The sequence below is a fragment of the Gambusia affinis genome, linkage group LG12, assembly GCF_019740435.1.
Source record: "Gambusia affinis linkage group LG12, SWU_Gaff_1.0, whole genome shotgun sequence".
NCBI lineage: Eukaryota > Metazoa > Chordata > Actinopteri > Cyprinodontiformes > Poeciliidae > Gambusia > Gambusia affinis.
Genome location: NC_057879.1, coordinates 9,718,539 through 9,739,124, shown reverse-complemented (window position 1 = coordinate 9,739,124; position 20,586 = coordinate 9,718,539). Strand labels below are relative to the sequence as shown.

General features: G+C 38.6%; 1 protein-coding gene across 3 annotated transcripts; it reads left to right on the top strand.

Moving 5' to 3' along the window:
- Window positions 1-677: 677 nt before the first annotated feature.
- On the top strand, window positions 678-19,030 carry ca8 (carbonic anhydrase VIII). 3 transcript variants are annotated; one of them, XM_044134118.1, is made up of 9 exons: window positions 678-1,048; window positions 6,418-6,603; window positions 6,835-6,959; window positions 9,408-9,503; window positions 10,074-10,136; window positions 10,245-10,293; window positions 11,605-11,717; window positions 13,928-14,122; window positions 17,490-19,030. In XM_044134118.1, the coding sequence occupies exons 1-8, from the start codon at window positions 976-978 to the stop codon at window positions 14,060-14,062; spliced, it is 840 nt and encodes a 279-aa protein (XP_043990053.1). In that variant the 5' UTR covers window positions 678-975; the 3' UTR covers window positions 14,063-14,122; window positions 17,490-19,030. The 3 variants fall into 3 exon arrangements, with proteins under 3 accessions (XP_043990053.1, XP_043990051.1, XP_043990052.1); XM_044134116.1 differs by having other exon boundaries at window positions 702-1,048; window positions 6,412-6,603; window positions 17,490-19,024; XM_044134117.1 differs by having other exon boundaries at window positions 702-1,048; window positions 6,412-6,603; window positions 17,493-18,974.
- Window positions 19,031-20,586: the final 1,556 nt, after the last annotated feature.

Sequence of the window (20,586 nt, the reverse complement as noted above, 5' to 3'; positions counted from 1 at the left end):
TGCAGGATGTGGATTGGAAAAGAAAGAAGAGGAGAAAAGAGCTAGCGGGACAGTCAACTTTTTACTTTCAAACATACATTTCTGAAAACGACAGCACAGAAAAGTACAACTCCCCATTTCTGTTTTCTTTTTGTAAATTTAATACGGTGGACATTGGGGAGCCTGAGACGTCATTCGAGACCCCTGCCAAAAGTGGGTGTGAGTTATTGAGAATTAGCTTTTTTTATGTCCATCTTGAAGTCATCAGGGTGGGAGAACAGTCGGGGCTTTTATTCTGTACATTCTGCCTCTTTCTGTCTATTTTTCTCTACCGTTTCCTTCACCCAGCGGTGGGTGTGCGTGGCCTCCAAGAGAAACACCAGCATGACCTTCCTGCCTGCAATCCGACATGCAGACATACAAAAATACTGCCAGGAGACCCCAAACAGCAGTAAGGTTAAAGCAATACAACACACAATGCTGGACTATATGGCTTGAAACAATGAGTAACATTTGGTTCCCATTAAAGTCACACTTATCTGCCTTTCTGTGGAGGAAAGCCACAGTGTTCAGGCACACCTGCAGAGAAGCAGAGAGAGAAAGAAAAAAAAAGAAATGGTGGAAGAGATACAGATAACAGCAGCGCAAAAAGAGAGAGAGAGAGAGTAGAAGAGAGAGAGGAGGAGGAGGAGCACAGAGGAAAGAGAAACAGGCTGACTGCTCCACTCCCATCCATTAGTGGCTTTGTGGACAAGAATTAAAGAGAGGGAAGAAGGAGGATTGCAGACTTTTAAGAATAACAAAGAGGATAGCAACCAACTTAGACAAGGTATAAGGAAGAAGAAGAAAAAGAAAGTTAATACACTTGAAGGAATCTTCCCAGCAGGCTGAAGAGACTTAACTTTGTCTGCAAGTGAATGAACTTAAACCAGCGTGACTGAGAGAGTTGGGAACACGGATCTGTTTCTATCCAAAGCGAAGAAGCTGGAAGGCACCATGGCCGACAACGTGATCGAGGAGTCCGACTATGTCCCTGGGAAAGATGAACTGGACTGGGGCTACGAGGAAGGTAGGCTGGTCTCTGCGTGCACATAAGGGGATGCTGAGAGTCAGAGTCTGGAGGGGGGCAGAGGGGCGACAAGGTGGAGCTTAAATCACATTTCAGAAGATTCTGAAAAGTTTCCATTTATTTTCACTTGCTGAGTTTTAGGTGATGTATGCTTCATGTATGCTTAATTAATTCAAATGTCCTTTGAAGTTTGCACTGCCTCTGCAACATTGCTTGTTGTTGTAAAATAGCTAGCCCCCTCCTTCACATCGTCTCTGAGGTCAGGCATTATGTTTAGCTGAAGAAGATGAGAAATGTGAGACTTTTTTCAACTGTTCTTACAAAGCTGGGAGTGACTTAGCAAAAATTATTCACGTCTCTTGAACTTCTCCACATTTTATGATGTTGCAAAAACAAATTGTAAAGTAGTGGGGCACAAATCATCGTATAATTGTGAAATCTGAAAAGTGTGGAATGCATTTGTATTCAACTCTCTCTAATCTGATGCCCCTAAATACAACCGGGACAACTATTAGACACATCCTGCTTACATTTTGCATAAGATGTTGAAAAGTGTTACTCACACGTACTCTGTACAATTTGTTTGAACTTGAGGTACTCTGCAAAAAAATCATTTGCAATAATTTAACTCTGGATATGCAAAGTCAGAAGAGATATTACTACCACAAATGCACACAACACTTTAAAATGTTGCTTAAATTTTGTTTTTGAGAGCCATCACTTTCCTTCCACCTCATAAATTTGTGCTACTTTCTGTTAGTAAAAAAAAAAAAAAATCTCAACATTCCAGTAATCTGCTCTGAGGTTTGCAGTTGTAACATAATAACATCTGAAAAAGTTCAAGGTGTATGCATGCTTTGGCAAGACCGCACAGCCACTGTAGCTCTGATCAAACCTTTCTGTGTCGTTAAAGTAAATGTGGACGTTTACATGATTGCCACCAACTTGATTCTTAGTTTGAAACAATCATTTTAGTAAAGTTTACAGAGAAGCAAACCATCATTCTTGTCTTGTTTCACTTTGTCTTTCTCCTTTTGTTGCTTTTACTGAGCGTCCAAGGATGAGCTATGATGCAATTCTCTAACTGTTCCTGTAAGTATGCGAAACATTTTCAATGCATGGATTAGATGTGACTGTTTGACAATGAAATACCAAAAGAACCCATGAAACTTCATGCGTTCACATTCTGGGTTAGTTAGTAATAAACAACTGCAGCAAGACACTTTTTAAAGAACAATTGCATGACTGACTTGAAAACCAACATCAACTGAATTTTCTTTCTGCAGCAACACAAACACATTTGTTTTCATCCCTGGTAAAACCTTCTTGCCCTCTCAGCCTCTATGAAAACCATTAGACCCTGATTACATGCTAAATGGTTATTTGGGAGTGAAATTCTACCTTCACAACATAAACTATCCAGGGACTTGAATTGGAACTGTGTGCTTTGTTTAGGCAGGGTTCAGCTTTTGACCAACCGACAATGTTGATGGATTTGGTATGAAGCAGAGCATGAATTTGTGGAAAAATCCTGATGGCTGTTGTTAGGTATGGTGGAGGATGAATGATGGTGTGGGCCTGTTTCTCTTCTGAAGACCTTGGAAACCTTGTTTGTGTGCATGGGTGAGGGAACCTCCGAAAATGGATTGTCGATCAGCATGAAACTAATCCAAAATACGTGGTAAAAAACACAGAAGCAAAAGTAATTTAGCTAAAAACACTTATTTTCTCATGTGGCAATTTTTCCGTTTGAGTGAATTTAGTCAAATAGAAGTTGGATTTTCAAAAAATGTTCATATTATAATTGTGTTGCTAGTAAAAATAGATTTATTTTAGGGTACATCTTTACCAGGAGTGCTAACAAATTTGTTTGCATCTGTAAGTTCACACAAGCTTGTTATCAGGTAAAATCTACACAGACTCAGTTCATCCATAAGTGAAGAAATAAAATAGATTTGACTGATTGTAAAACTTAACAGATTTATTTTTTTCCACACCATTTTCCACTTAGAGAACTTTACTGTATAAACACAAACCCGAAACAATAACTGTCCATGCTAGCTGAAGGTTAGGCATGGACTGAATACTGATGCAGCTTTTTCTCTTGGCACATGTCAGGATATTCTGGTTGTTAGTGGTTTTTTTTTTTTTTTATCCAATGGGAACGAGCTTCTGGCTGGCTAAGCTAGCAAGTTTGTAACCACAGCTTGACATAAGTATATAAGTAAAAGAAGGAGCTCTGGCTGATCTTAAAACAACAAAATGAGAGGAAAAAAAGTCAAATCGTCTCTGCTGGGCCTTGCAGAGTTGAATGGAGGGTGAATTTAGTCTTTTCAGTGCTGCAGGGCAACCCGGTGTGTGTTCAGAAAACTGTTGTCATGGCTTTAGTTGCTGAGGAAGGAGGGAATGTGGCAACCTCCCCTCTTTTCTCCAATGGTGAGGAGAAAAGCATCAGTCCCTGCTGCAGAAAAGCACATGCTCTCTCTAAACTCTCTAAACTCTCTAAACTCTCTAAATTCTCTAAATTCTCTAAATTCTCTAAACTCTCTAAATTCTCTAAACTCTCTAAATTCTCTAAACTCCCTAAATTCTCTAAACTCTCACTCGGCTTGTTTTTTGGAGGGACCAAAGTTTTTTTTAAAGTGATTGTTTCCTCTTCCTAAAAACTCACTGCAACATGTTCTGCTCTCACTGTGTGATGATGTTGCTCACAAAACTGAAGTGAAACCAGACTGTGAGTGTCACTGATGAGTATCATGGCGGCTTCCACATTCAGTCAGAGTAAATATATTGAATTTGCATCCATCTGAAATAGATTCCATCTGATACTCTACGGACAAATATATTACAAAATCTTAGCCTCTATTCTCTTTATGCATGGTTTTTTTTATGATTACTTGTATTAGGTAGAACAATCTGACCCTGTTTCTGTAACCATGACCTGTTTCATTTTCAAGATCTCAACACTCTCATAGTAACAGCAGTGACTACAGAGAGAAGTCGTGTTTCAGAGAACAGAAAGCTGGAGGCACAGAGACAGCAGATGCACCACAAAATCACCTGTAGAACATTTGACTTTGATTAAAGGAGAGACTTGTCCTGAGTTGATTTAAATCAATCTGAAGAATTCTATTGGTGAATTTATTAAAGGTTCATGAAACCAGTTTTTTTTTTACAGAACATTATCATTGTTATTTTTTCTCAAAGTATTTGAATAGGTTTAGTACCATTCTTTTAACACCTTGTAACCCAGTAGAGTCATTAAATCACAAAGGTGTGGTGGTAAACCACCCTTTGGTTTCAGATGGAGGACTAAATAAAGACCATGCAGCTGGACCGTTGATAAAATGACTTGGATTTTACATATTTAATGACATAGCATGTCTTACATATTCAGAGTGCTTTTTGTTTCAAATCCAAACATGAAAAACAGAATAGAGAGAACCACCCTGATTCTTCATTTCCATCAGAATACTCAATTACAGGTTTCAGTTTTAATATTCTAAGAAACTAATTTCAAACTTGACGAGAAAGGACGCCAGAAAAATGACTTATGCAAACAATAAAATGAATAGGTAGGTAGTGCTATTTTGAATCACCACTGCTGCCACATCCTCTATCGAAACAGTGGGTTTTCGTCTCTGTGAATAAAATACATCAGAAAACACATACAGTATTTCCAGGATGTAACCTTATAAAGCTTGATGAATCGGTGTGAGAGTGCATCCAGCTCAACCCCGCCCTCCAGGGAAAACACATACTACACAGACGCAACAACCCCAAACTCTGACATTCAGCCTTTTTTATAAATGTATTACCTCCAAAACAAAATCTAGTGCTACCAACTGTCTTCAGCAGCCACTTGATTAGTAATTAGATCCCATCTCAGTGTAGTTTAACTTCAGTATAAATCCAGCTGCTCTGTGAAGGTCTCAAATGGCAAACTCCATTAGGAAGATCAAGAAACATACTGATCCTGGAAGAAACCCTTTTCAAGGCTGCAAAACACACACAACCAGAGCTGTAGCGGAATGAATCAGGGTAACACGTGTGTTAGCATGGCCTATTTAAAATCTAGAACTAGATACAATTGACAATTTGTGGCAGTCAATCTGACTGAACTTGAGCAATTTCTAAAGAGGAATGAGCAAAAGTTTCTGTCTCTAGATGAGGATACCGAATAAAGACATCAATCAATCAATCAATCAATCAATCAATCAATCAATCAATCAATCAATCAATCAATCAATCAATCAATCAATCAATCAATCAATCAATCAATCAATCAATCAATCAATCAATCAATCAATCAATCAATCAATCAATCAATCAATCAATTTTATTTATTAAAGCGCCCTTCATATTAAAAGCATCTCAAAGTGCTGTGCAGATCAATAAAAAACAACAATTACCCACCACAAACCCACAGGGGGAAACACCAAACCGCATGGAAAATGCGCAGACTAAGCAGAAATGATTGAATTCAGGAAATACAGTTAAAAAGACGGGTCTCTTAAATACAGCAACATTTTCTGTGGCCCTCAGGTTTCTCTGGCAGACCGTTTCACAAACGGGGGCCGTAATCCTGGAAACAAGCCTCACCATAAGTGTGTGTTCTGACTCTTGGACTTGTTAATAGTCCGGTGCCAGAGGACCTCAGGGCCCACAGAGGTTCATAAGGTATTAGCAGCTCTGCAAGGCAAGATGGTGCAAGACCATTAAGCCATTGAAAAACCAGTTAGAGAATCATAAAATCATTCCTGAGATTGGTTGGTTCCCAATCGTTGCATTAGTTTCCATTGCAACAATTTTAAAACAGGTGTGATGTGAGCCTGCCTTCTGGTCTTGCTTAGCACTCGAGCAGCAGAGTTTCGTAACAGAGAAGGCTGTTCAGGGTATTTTTTAGGGAGACCTGAAAGCAGGGCATTGCAATAGTCTATATGGCTGGAAATAAAAGCATGCATCAGAGTCTCAGTTTGAGCAAGTGAGATAATAGGGCGACCTCTGGCTATGTTTTCTAGATGGTACAATCCTGTTTTAATTATTTGTTCAACATGATGAATAAAAGCAAACTCGGAGTCAAGAAGAACTCAACACACAAAACCTGCAGGAGTAATTTTAGCAAGAGATGGTTCTACAACAATACAATTACCATTTTCAAAGCCCGCAGTTATTCTCATTCTAATGTATCATTATTCACCGCTTTGGCTTTTCACAATTAAATACAATGGGATGAAATAAGAACCAGTTAAAAGGGCGAAAGCATATTTGCAAGGCACTGCTTTATGCACGACAATTTTTTCAAGGTGACAAATCAGACTTGGATGGAAACATATATGTTTGCTGTGGATTTTCACTCGTAGGTGTAGAATGGGGACTCCATTTCCCAGCAGCCAACGGCGAGTACCAATCTCCGATTAATCTCAACTCAAGGGAAGCGCAGTACGACCCCTCCCTCCTGGATGCCGGTTTAACGCCAAACTACGTGGTGTGTCGAGACTGTGAAGTCATCAACGACGGGCACACTGTCCGCATCCTTCTCAAGTCCAAGTCAGGTCAGTCCCTGGAGACATGCTGAGAGAACGCAAGAAGCACGTTCAGGTATCGGCGTTAGTCACTGTGGTTTATTGGTGTTACTTGTTACAAGAGAAAACAAAATCACCTCTGTCCAACCCCAAGTGACCCATTTTCTCCCCTGCTGAGTCGCTCTCTACATGTTGAATTATGCTTTTGCTTCCTGTTTACACTTGCTCAGACCTCATTGTGGTTTCCTTTGCTTTTGTCAGTGGTTACTGGGGGTCCATTGCCTAGTGATCATGAATACGAGCTTCACGAGGTTCGATTCCACTGGGGCAAAGAGAACCAGAGAGGATCAGAGCACACTGTCAACTTCAAGGCTTTCCCTATGGAGGTACACAGGACAAGCAACACAGCCTGCTCCAAGAAAAACACAGTGATTGTGTGTTTACACCTCCGGATCAGACATTCATCCTTATGTGCATAACATTGGAGCTGCTTGAGCCCAAACAAGTAACTCTTTTGATATATTGCAACTATCATTTATTTAGTATACAGTAAAGGAGGGAATCATTACATTACCTTACAACTAATTTAGGAGTAGTGCCTTTGGAGTAGCACAACAAAAAGTACAAACGAAACACTTGCTCCAGATCTCCTTTTACATATTTCTAATCCTTTTGCGACTCATAAAGCTCACAGGCATTGCCTGATTCTTTTAATGTAAGATATCAGCCAGCAGCCTCTGTAACTCGAGATTAAGCCTTCAATCCACAGAGAGAACCTTGGCAGGTGTGTTTTGAAGATTAGAGAGATGGCTTGCAACCTGGATGACTTAGCAAGAGCCATAAAAACATAAAAATGACTTCACTCACCCACTCTGACAAAGTTAGAGTGGGTCATTCTCACTAGTCTTCATGTATTTGTTACACACGTATGCATCTCCGAGGTTCATATCTTAGTTAACTCTTATGTGGAAGATAACATGTTGCAAAACTATTTTCATTTCATTTAACCTGCATGAGCACTGGAATGCAGATCTCAACCAAATTTAGGAAAAACTACAATACATATTATGTGTGTTGATCAGGTAAAAACTACAAAGTTATAAATCCTGCCTCTTTTTTCTACATGTTCTGAAAGTACACACAGCTCTCTGGGTGAAAGACAAAGTGATCCTTAAGGGTGTGTCTATTCAGGAATGATGATGTAAAATTTGCTTTTATTGCCTCACGATATGCATCCATGACTTTCCCAAACTGAAGATGTGAAAGAAATCCAGGAAGATTAATCTGTTCCATCAAAGCGGGTTTTATACCACAGGTTAAGATATTTACTTCCCAGAACCTCAATTTGAAGTAAAATCTAAAATATTCATTTAAGAAGAAGCACTTTAGGCCTGGTGGTGTTCAGTTTGTTTAAGTTAATATTTTGTTCCACTAGAGGTCGCTGTATCGAACATCTGCGATGCTTCCTGCCTGTTTAGAGAACATTTTATTTCTCTTGATATTTGATTTGGCTGTTGTGGGTTAAAAGTTGAAAACAAGGCTTTGGCTTTTAAAAGCCGTATTTAATATATTGCAGGGGGGAAAAAAAGGAAGAAAAACAAACAAATATTGATAATTGTTGTCAGGCTGTCCACAGCCAGGCCTCTCCAGAGAGTGAGCATTGTTGCCCTCATGTTGTCCATTAGCTTATCTTACAAGAGGAAGATGCTGGATGGAAAATTAACCCGCTGACATTGGAGCAGAATCAGGTTTCACCGAAAGCAGCAGACAACGTTGAAACCAGATGTTCAGACACACTGCATTAAAAAACACACATTCCCTTTCTCTTTGTGAAAATCAGACTGAAATTTAATTTTGTTTTAGCTCAGTTAGGAATAATTCCAAAGATAGGTTTTAAGATAATTTTTAATAACTTAGTTCAAACTTAGCTCAAAGACATTTGACTCATTTTGATTGAAATACTGGCTAATTATTTAGGAATTGTTAAAAAATAAATAAAAATCCTTTCACGATAGTTTGCTGCAGCTTTGGCCCATTCCTCCTGAAGGAACTGATTCAAGTTTATAGGTCGCCTTGCTCACAGGCATCTTTAAATCTCTGCCAAATAGCTTCTAACGGGATTGTTATCATCTTTTTTTGTCAGGATGAATTTTGATGGCATGTTTAGAATCATTTGCACCACTTGTGCCCAACAAGCTCAACATCCTGGCCGATGTCTTAAAATGTTGCTGGAACATTCCTCGTGATGGCATCTATTTTACGATGCCATATTTATATGTAGGCACATAAAGTGTTACTAAATCTTAAATATGGATGGACATCACCCTGATTTTTCTACTTGCATGCCATTATTTGAGCCGATAAACCCAAATGATGAACTGTGGAGATCTACAAGTTTAAACTATCAGAAGCTTACAAAGCTACGGCTTCATCATCTGGGTGTTCACAAAATGTCTCAGTGCTTCTCGATTTGGCGTGAGTCATTTTGGTAATTTTAAGTCACCTTCTTTTTATACAGTGTATTTAAACACTCTGCTCCAGCTGTAAATGTAGCACACAATGGGATTCCAGAAAAGCAATTTTTCCAACAATTTTGGTGAAATTATATTTTTTGGTTTTTTTTTTTTACAGACAAATCAGGATATGTCCAGTTCATTAGACTTTTCACTAGGAAAGTTTCACAGTTTCCTGTCGGTCTTTGTTTTATTTAAACCAGACGAGGAGTTCATCACACTCATCTGATGTTTTCTGCACACTCGTCGTGTTAACGACTAGAAAGGCCCTTCCGGTTGCAATTTATGTTTTATTGTCTCTTTCTTTTTTTTTGTCCTCAGCTCCATCTGATTCACTGGAACAGCACTCTCTTTAACTCACTAGAAGATGCTTTGGGGAAGAAGAATGGAGTCCTCATTATAGCACTTTTTGTCCAGGTAACCACGCCTGGAACTCAGATCATATCAGAGCTTTGTTTTTTTTTCTGAAGAGGTTAGAGGTCTTAGTGAATATTTTACTCAGGAAATGTAAATTAGTGCTTGCATTTAAGCATCATTCTTGTTGCGTCCAGTAATATGGTTAATAAATTGCAACACATTATTAATTGGCACATTGATAATCTCATATTATGCATAAATAAGGCACCACCATTACAGCCACTACAAGTGAGGTGAATAAAACTCATCATTGCTTAAATAACCTGCTGATTCATGCTAGTTGACTAAGATCTCTTATGAAGTGGCAGCTCGGCTCTGTGATGAGTGACGGTACCCGAGGAAAACACCTCATTCTTCTTTTGAACCCAGTCATTCCTGACCTCCTGAGCTCTGGGTCTCACACATCCTGTTTTCTACAATGTCTGTTCTTTAATCTTCCGCTTTTTCTTCCTGCATGATAACAGAACATAGACTTATCTCTGCTGAAAAATGCAGCTGACATTGTGAAAACAGCCACCGTCCTCTTTGATAACTCTGTGCTGAAAACCAAAATGCGTGTGTTTGTATCAGATTGGCAAAGAGCACCTGGGTCTAAAGGCCATCACCGAAGTCCTACAAGACCTGCAGTACAAGGTGAAGCCTGTGTGATGATGAACAGCAAAGATTTCATTCAGAATCGCGGCGTGAGGGTTGATGTGTCGTGAGCGTAACTGCTTCTTTTTGCCACTGTATTTTCTTTAGGGGAAGAACAAGATAATCCCATGTTTTAACCCTAACACGCTCCTACCTGGTAAGGCAGAAATGATTTGATCTCAAATCTTCATGTTCAGGTTAAAACCCTAAATATTTGAGTCGTTAACACAATGAGTTATTTACGATGAGTTATTATAACTATGATCTGAGATATTTGCTAACTCAAATGTTTGAGTTAGCAGCCGAACAGAATAGCGTATGGAAAATAACACTGCTTCTTCTGGATGCCACCTTTTTAAATTAGAGACACGTAGAATAGAAAAACAGGTTTATAAATGTTTGTTGTAGTAAAACAGAAAAATCCCTTTTAGATTATTCTAGAATAAAGCTGTTGATTCCCTCTGATCTGTAGGCTACAAGATAAAAATCATACAGGGTTAAATAAGTGCATCTTGAGTCATAGATATGAAACAATGTGGACCTCGACTACATGCCTTTTGTAGCCGTCAGCTACAAAAGGCATGTACCTTTTAAATTAACAAGAAAGCGCATTTTCGGTTTCTGCTCACTATTTGGCTGCAAGGACAAGAACAATATTTGGAGGAGTCAAACTGGACCTAGGACAAATTTTGGGTGTGTAGTGGCAAGTTGGTGAAACTGTAAGCTTTGCTTCCTTGTGTTGTGCTAGCTGCTTCTAGCAATGCCAGCAACGTTTCTCTTAATTTTATAAACTGCAAAAGTGACAAAATGTCAAGTAGGAAGTTGTTTACAAGCTACATAAAATCCCTCATGCACATAGTTCTATCAAACATCTGACAGTGGAAGCATCAATCTAAAATTAGCATATGCAAAACACGAAATGTGGCAAATATGTTAATAGGGAGAATAACTACCAGAGTTTTGTGCTCAAAGTTTCAAGGAAATTGGACAGCAACATAAGATCTGCAGACAAAACATGACTATTGTTGTTCAAATGTAGCAGGTGGAAAGTCAGTGCTAGCATGGGGGAGGAAGGGTGAAACATCTGACTGGTATTTTGAGAAGGAAAGAGGGTTTCAGAATGTCTGACCCATTAATTGTTTTTGCCACATCGGAGTACAGTGTGTTCTCTTTGTAATTTATAGTTTCATCAAATCAAATGTTCCTGTTGGTCCTCTCCTCCCTCTTGTTATCACTACTAAAGCCAGCGGATAAATTCCTGAGACTTTAACTTGTTTTGTAATTTGTGCCTCTCTTGAGCCCCTAATAAATACAGAACAATCCCTCATTCCCATTTGAATTAAATTCAGTCAGCTTGGTTTCCTCTTATTTAAAAAGAGCAAAAGAGGGAAACCTATTAAGTTCTTGCAAAAGCCAGCATTTCGACACGATATAATCGAGGATTAAATGTTCTCTTTGTGATCATTAGACCCGCTGCTGAGAGACTACTGGGTGTATGAAGGATCTCTGACCACACCGCCTTGTAGTGAAAAAGTGACCTGGATACTTTTCCGTTATCCCCTCACCATCTCGCAGCTGCAGGTATGGAGTCAGACATTTAGCAAAAATGTTTTCCTTTCTTTTTTTAAGGTTTTCTTTTCTTCTCCATCACACTGAAGGAAGCATAAACTCTTTACGTTGAAAATAAAGGTTGCAGCAATAAAAATTAGAGGTGTGACTAATCATCTAGCCAATGACTGACTCACCTAGAGTCCTATATTTATTTATTTTCTTCAGCATTTAATAACGAAATGTACACTCCCCAATCCGTCTTTGATTAATATTATTCTGCAGGAGCGTGAACCAGAGTTTTCTGGCATTCTCCGCAATGGGCTCCACGCAGGAAGCCTTTCCACCCACTACCAATCCATAAGTCTGTCATGTTGCCTTTGATTGATTTAAACTTTAATTCAACCTTTGCCTGACTCGTGGCTCTCTTCCAAAGGGTTTTTGTAATAGATAAAGGTGCTAGCCCTCTGACATTTATTTATGTCTTTCATCTTGAGTACACTTTGGCTTTCTGACCCTTTGAAATGCGCACACAAAGAGGTCTTTCTGCCAGTCCTGCCTCAGGCCATGTGTACGGTGCGGGTGCACAGGGCGAAAAGAAAGCAGGCGAGATCTGAAGACGGTGAATCAGTTTGTTTTGACTTAATCAAATACGTGTGCATCCATACTGTATTTCATTTCGCACCGAGTTTCAAAATGAAGATTAGGAACAATGTAATATATATAATTTTTTTTTCTTTTTTTTGTTTACCAACAACACAGAAGGATTTAGACTCTGAGCATGTCAGCTGAAGCACTCTACAAGAGCCAGTTTTCTCCTGCGGTTCAGCATAACGGAACAATTCGAAGCGGGTCAAATGAGCTATTAGTGGCTCCTGATTGCAGCAAATCCGGACATGGACGGATAAATGCCATTGACTCACTCTGATAAATTGATAACTTCCCAGGCAACTTCCATTGTTGTTAAACAGATCTGGACATGTGGACACCAATACCGCAGTGGCCATGTGTGTTGTTGTTGTTCAGTGATGAAACGTATTGATGTCTCATGTCTTTCATGTGGGCTCATCGGGTCTTAAAATTTTGAAAAGTAAAAACTGGTGTGTGTCCCTTCATTTGTAAATAAAAAATGATTTATCTTTTTGCTCAATGTTTGAACATTAGCAAGAGAAAGGCAACAGTGATGTAGATATATATTTTTTCTTCCAATTCTTGCTGAGTCTCGTTGGCATTTCTTGTTTTCCAAGCAAACTACATCATCCACTTTCGTTCATCATCAAGGTTTTCTACTGGAAACCTTAAGATTAGAATGAAGAAAGCTTAAATAAAAAAATGTTAGTTTACAAAACTGCATTGCCTTCATCTCAACGGTTAACTTTCTGTTTGTCTGAGCTATCCTTTTATTGGTTCTTGTTCCACATTTCCCATATTTATCTCAGATTTCATCTCTGATCTAAACCAACAGACTACCGGTTCAACAACTGTCAGAATAATATGGCCAAAAATACTGCAAATAACGTTAGGTGTGCAAAATGAAATGCACTGAACATACAGACTCATCTAGTGGCGTGAAGCTTTCTCGTCATGCATTAACTGGATGAACAGAATAAAGCATATAAAACCCCAGGAAGTCCTGCGTTCCTAGAAAACGCACTTCAAACATCCTGCTGTTATCAATTGCTACAAGACAGAGCATGTGTGTGCAGAGCGTGTGTGTGCAGAGTGAGTGTGTGCAGAGTGAGTGTGTACACATACATGCCAGACACCAGTTGCCATGCCCACAGCCTTTGCACTTTGAAAGGGTGCCGTAAAAGTTTCGGCAGCCAACCATTTTGTTTTAGCGATGTGGGTGAATCTCTCTGTTACGTGTGTGTGGAAGAGATGCAATCTGCAACTGCAGCAATTTCACATACAAAGGAAGTTACATTTTCAGGTTTTTTTCTGTTTGTGGCTTTGATTTTTAAACATTCTGGCCAAAGAACGACAAAACTGTAAACTGTTCCCTCAGCAGATCAGAGATAAGACATGCATCGCCTACACACCTTCTACTTGAATTTTCTCAGACATTGATGTTTTGGAGAAATAAAACCTTTTTTTTAAAGAGAAAAGTGTCTGAATAACCCAACAACATCATACCCTCAGATGTAGCAGTGAACCTTGTAGCGAACTGTCCCTCAGTAAGGGACTGAGGGACATGAGGTTGGGGCCTTTTTTGTTTTTATTTTTCATTTCTCTGTTTGCAGATCGAGGAGTTTCGGAGGTTACGGTCGCACATAAAGGGGGCGGAGCTACTGGAGGGAAACGACGGGATGCTGGGGGACAACTTCCGCCCCACCCAGCCGCTCAGTGACAGGATTGTCCGCGCCGCCTTCCAGTGACTTTCACTTTCCTCTGCCATCTCAGTGAAACTCTGGGACCTACACACACAAAAATAGAAGGTAACAGTTTTAACAGAGAGATCAGCTGTCCCCGATTGCAGAGGCAAATGCAAACTTTTATCCTTGACAAGCTGGTTCTGTCTCAAACAAGAAATATAAAACTTATGCAGCATTTTCGCTACGCAAGACACCCCAACCCAGAATGTGTTTCACTTGTCCCAAGACACCATCCTCAGAGTTATAAGTGTGTTCAGCAGATTTCCTCTCAGGAGACACGTTTTATAATGGAAGAAGGTGCATTGTCCCAGAGGCAGCAGATCAAGCCCTGGAAGAACTAACCCAGTTCACTTACTAATCTGGGACTAGCCTATATACACAGCAGTGAAAGAGGAGGCGTCAGATTTAGCTCAGCAGCACTGCGGCAGAGCTAAATGCAGAGTGGTGGGAAATAGAAAAAGCATTTTTAAAAAATACCTAATTCCATCAGTCTAGACTTTTAACCTGCAGGGTTAAAAATCATAAAATTGTTTGAAAAAACAAAATCACAAAATTAAGATGCTGCACTGCCTTGAAAGATATTTGACTCCTTTATTCTTGTCTTCTTGTCTTCCTGTCTTTTTTCTCAAATCTAAATATTTCTTCCAATTTCTTTTTCAAATATTAGACAAGTTTAACAAGTAAAGACAAAAGCCATGCTTTAAACGATAATCACCAAGGAACCGCAGTCTACCTTGTCTGAAAAACAACTGCTATGAAGGAGTTATGGCTTAAAACTCAGACTTTTTAGAAACCACAAAGGTGAAATCCCTTTGTGCTTCGGGTTATTGTGCTGAAATCAAGCAGATTTCAGCAATCTTCAAATCACGTACGCAGTAGAGGTTACAACGAAAGCTATTGGCACAAATTATATATGGCTTCTACACCACTGAGCAAGATTTTTCATCTAGATATTCAAAAGTCAGCTGTTTATGCTTGAAGCCCACAAATGTTAGACTGTGACTAAAATGTTCATTTTTGTTGTTATCTTTCCTAATAAGTCATTACTCCTGCTTATTTAATTGCTACACTCCTTAATTCATTGCATGCTTTGCAGTTCAAAAGGAAAGTATTTTAGGAAAGTGGATTCCTAAAATACGACTTCCCTGAATGCTTATTTGACCTGCGCAGAGCTCTTCATGATCCTCTGGCTGCAGGAGAGCAATCGTAATAAACTTGCACTGTGGTTTGTATTTAATTTGGGGGAAACAGAAGGGCTGGATGTAAGCAGAAAAACAGAGACGTGTTTTTTTTTTTTTTTTTTTTTTTGAAAGGATGAAGGTAGAGGGGCTCTGAGATGAGGGGAGGTGGGAATGCCAGAGGATTGAAAGAGGAGGAGGCAGACGGAGCAGAATGGGTAGGAACAAAAGGGGGCTATTGTTATAGGGCTGAAAACAGATACTGATGTGGTCCCTGCAACACAAGCCCACCTGTGAATGAGGTAGAGGAGAACTGGTGTGGAACAACCGAGGTCAAAACATCCTGGTTTCATCATACAGTCGATGTTTTCCTACTGCTAGCTTGCAAATGCTGGGGCTAACAATGGATACGAGCTGCACACACCAATAAATCTTGATATGAGCTCCCCACTGATGAGAAGATGTGCTGTGAGAATAAGAATCTCCTCTTTAAAGTTTTCCTATCCATCTTTTTCTAATGTTATTGATGCTTTTAGCAAGATAGCTAACTCATTGACCAGGTTCATCCAATTGTTACTTCATAATAAAGTTGTAATTTGATATCTCGCACTTTGAACTGCCTTGTTGCTGAACATGTGCTATGTAAATAAAATTACCTTATCTTACCTTAGCTTTGTAGTAAAGAAATTGGACCATTTTTTCACCGTCTGAGATTAAATCAGGGAGTTTAGAAGCCCGAGAACGTCTCAGGTGTGAAGTAAATGGTTGGGAACTTTGTGTTGAACGGGTGTTTGCTGCAGGTCCACTTTACAAAATATATAGGATAATAACCATAGAACAATATGTGGATAAATTGAAGCAATTTCTCAACATGTCAGCCAGGAATTTAAAGCTCTGGTACAAATAGGGTTACCACGTGGCCAGTGACCCTAAGCACAGCACCAAATTGGCTACAAAGTGGCTCGAGGACAACAAAGGCAATGTTATGAAGTAGCCGTTATGAAGCTGTGATCTCTGTCCCATTGAAAATAAGCTTGCAGAGCTGGAAATGCGTCTGTGAGCACAGTGACTTGCAAACATGACTTACAAGAGAAATGGACCAAAGTCCAGGAGAGAAAGGTGGAAAAAGATCATCTAAATTCACCAGTTACAGCCGTACAGTTTAAAGATATTTATATTTAACATTATTATTGTTAAGGTATTGAAATATACAGCTCAAAAAAAAAAAAAATTTAAAGACTACTGCAAAATTATTAGTTTCTCTGATTTTAGTTTTTATAGGTTTATGTTTGAGTAAAATGAATATTGAGCCAGTAGTTATTCTATGAACTACTGGCAACATGTTTCCAAAATACTAAGCAAAAGTTTTGTATCTATTTGCAGACAATGAGAAATGGTCAAAATAACAAAAAAAGATGCAGAACTTTTAGACCTCAAGTAATGCAGACAAGTTCATATGCATTTAGAAACAACAATACTAATGTTTTAACTCAGAAAGAGTTGAGAAATCAATATTTGGTGGAATAACCACGAGGTTTTCACTGGGGTTCAGTGCAGTGGCTCTCTTCATTGTTTCCAGAGCTGTGTTGTATAAACTTCTAGAACTGACTAACGTAATTCATTTGTATACAAGAAGTAAATTTTTGTGAAACCTAACTGATTTAAATCAGAAAATGTTAAGTCTGATTACAGTAAGTCGTTATACACTGCATGTAAACACCTTTTTTGGAGGGGTTCACTGAGTAGGGTTATTGTCTTGCAGGCTGTAGGTTTGATTCCAGCTTCCCCCAGTCACATGTCGTCAATTTGTTTGTCAGTGAATGAATGTGTGCAACTGAGTGTTGCTGGGTGAATGTAGCTGCAGTGTAAGGCGCTTTAAGGGGTGAGTAAGACTAGAAAAGCTCTGTATAATGCTGTACATTTCACTGAAAAGCTTTTATTGAGGCTTTCTGTTTGGATTGGACTGCAAGCTGTATGTAAAGATGGAAAATGTTCAATTTTGCCTACCTTTTGCAACACACACAGAGGTCAAACCCCATTAACCTTTTACTAGTTTGCCCCAGTTGTGTTTTTTTTTATTTCTCTCCACCTCGGTAAATGAGCAACAGTGCTGCTGAAAAGCTGCTTACATGGGAATCATAAAGAAAAAAGGCCGTAAAGGTTTTCCATCCTTTCCGTCTTTTGGTCCCGGGAGGACTGTTAAGCACATCTGGATTTCTTTTAATGAGTTTCATGTTTTTCTTTCTCTACAGAAGGAGAAGAAAACAGAGGAGTGGAAACGGGAAGAAAGAGGGGAAATTAATATGATAACAGATCCAAGACAAACTAGAAGAGGATGAAAAAGCTTTTAGTTTCACCGCCTTCCCTCCAGGCTTTGTGTGTGTTTGTGTCAGTATATGCAAGTCTTTTTCTGTATTGTTTCTCACTCCTCCCTGTATTTTTGCTGTTCGCGTCGACATGTGTGTATTTGTTACATGTTTGGTTTGGGGCGTTACTGTGTCTGCGTGCTGAGTGTGTGTTGTGACTAAATGATGAGACGTTTCCGCAATCGTCACAACAGGATGAAGAATCGACCGCAGACGAACAAGAAGCCTAAAAAAACCCACACTGGGACACAGTTTCACACACTCACCCATCATGTTCTTTATATTTTAATATGCATATTTTAATACTTCACTTAAAATAATACTATTATCATTCTTATGAGATGAATATTAATAAACTGAAATAATAATAATAATAATAAAAAATCTGTTTTAAAAGGAAACTGTGAATGATAAACTGGGAATAAATGGCTTCTGAAGTTCTATGTTCCAGCTCATTTTCCTTCTTTTGGCAGTAAATTCAACACCACTTTCATCTTTTAAAAGACTAGTGAAATAAAAATTATTGCTTTCAAATGAACATATGAAAGCAATATGTGGTTGTTTTAAGGTACCATGCATCAAATGGAGCTGGTACGATTCATAGGAATGATGACTGTGACTAGAAAGAAACAATAAACTACAACTTAAAAAACAAAAAAAGAGTCTGTACATGACCTCCCAAAAAGAGCATCTTACATGCCATTCACAAAGCAAACACAATAACATGTAGGTGAAACTGGCCAATCAAGTTAAACAGACTTGGGAAATACATTTTTCTTTAGCATTAGAAACCAGTTGTTGTCTTTTGACTCACAGCGAGCTTCAGGTGCTGATATCAAGACACTGTAAGAACTACAGGAGTTCGATTTGGGGAAGGGTTCCTAAATCCATCGCTAGTTTGGATGTTTGTAACCCTATAAGTCCTAAACGTAGCGGCGACGATCCAGCCACATTTGTAGTACCGTAATTCCGCCACACTTTGCGCTATCTGAAAAATTCCAACGGTTTTTAAAATGGGAGACGGTGCTCTTTTCAGCCGTCACGGTAATTTTACTCCCGTCCTTAGCTGGGAAATTAATCTGAGGGAGACTCTTTTAATAGGCGGTAAATTACGAAAATGCTAGATATTGAAAGTTTCAGTTGTTATGGATAAATGGGCAAATATATTTACTCACAGGACATTTAAAGAACTGCGTACAAATAAAATAAACAAAAAATATCCAGGCGGTGGTTTTAAATTTAGGACATAAAAGGGTTGCATTTGTAAAAACAAATTAATACTTTCTGTATTTCACTGATTAACTTGAAAAAAATGTTAGAATCAAGTCAGATTGTTTTTTTTATTATTATTATATGGAGTCTATATGAATGTGTACTGCACAAAGTTTTGGTTTATTGTCAGAATAAAAATGAAACTTGTGCATTCTTGACTCTGCAGCTTGTTCTTTTTTGCTCCTCTCCTGTCATTAATTAAATGATGGTAAAGTTTCTCTTTCACATCTCGAAATATGTATTCTGCTTTTGAACTGCAGCCTAAATAACACACAGCTTCCTTTAATCCCCCCGCAGCCAGGCTATCCACCCAGTCATAACCTGGTCATGTATTTATTGGAGTGGAGATTATAGCTTATGCGTTATTGCTACTTGTTGACATCCTTTTCCCTGCAACTAAGTATGGAAAGCAAAACTTGCAAGTGTTATTATGAAATATATTACTCCAGAAAACCTTTCCAAGATCTTACAGAGATCTACCAACTGTGATTATCCAGCGTGTTGTTCGCATTTTTGTAAATTTAAAGTAGCTACAGAAATAGATATGTTGGCCACCTTTAGTCAGTTCTAAATTGTTTTAAATTTTTATACTGCATTTAAAAATAAATACACAATTTGCTTCACAATCTGTTGTGCACAACTGTTAAGTCTTCCCTTTAAATTTTTCTTCCAAGCACTCAGACTGCGCTGCCTTGTAACGTCTCCAAGTGAATCTTTAAGCACTTTGTAACATCCATGAGTAGATTGTTGCTCAAGTAAAAGGCGCAGATCATTCCTTTTATTAAACAAAGAAAATAAACTAAAATGACAATTATTTTCTATTTTAAGTAATAGGGATGTGGATCTTGCAATTTCCAGATGAGATGTGTGGCTCTAAAATAAATCTTTGTTGAGTCTTTGGTTAAAAATCTTTAGAATGAGTCCAGAGCAGGGCCGGAACAGGGAGCATTGGTATTATTTTCTCAGTGTAACACAGTGTGATTTCTCTATAGTTGTTTTTGCCCAGCCATATTGTTTGCAAGCAAATCTGAAGGTTTAAGTGTTAAACTGCAATTATACTTTTGTACATCTTTGGTGTTCAGTTCAGTTTGCTGTCACCTCAAATCAAACACTCTCAAGATTGCTCTAATATTTGCACAAACCCTTCGGTGGACTTGTTAAGGTGTGGTGGTTTAGTCTGCTGGGAAGCAAATATTAGTTAAAGTCATGCATCATGTCAGATCTCCTCGGCTGGATGCTGCTGTTCGCAGAACAACCGGATTCAGGGGTCGTACAGGGACGGATGCAGGTCACAGAGTCTGATTTTTGGCATTGAAATATTTTGTTTTGTAAACGGTGCGTCACGTGTTATTGCTATGCAGTAAGAAATGACTAGCTGAGAGAAAAATAAGTAGTTTCATTTACCTCATTTGCTTTGATACCTCAAAGGCTGTGACTTCTATTACTGAACATAAATATGGGCTCAATTCTTTTTAAATATGTGATTTGTGTATTAATTGCACTGAACTGGATGTTAGGTAATCAGAAAAAAGAAGGCTGAATTCACTTTACACATCCAAATTATATTTTTAAAAATTCTCACATTTCTTCAGCTTTACAACTTTGTGTAAGTCTATCACAATAAAAAAAACATGTAAAATACATTGGTGTTTGTGCAAAACAAGTTGAAGGCAAATGAAACTCGCCTTCAACTTGCATCTAAACTATTTGC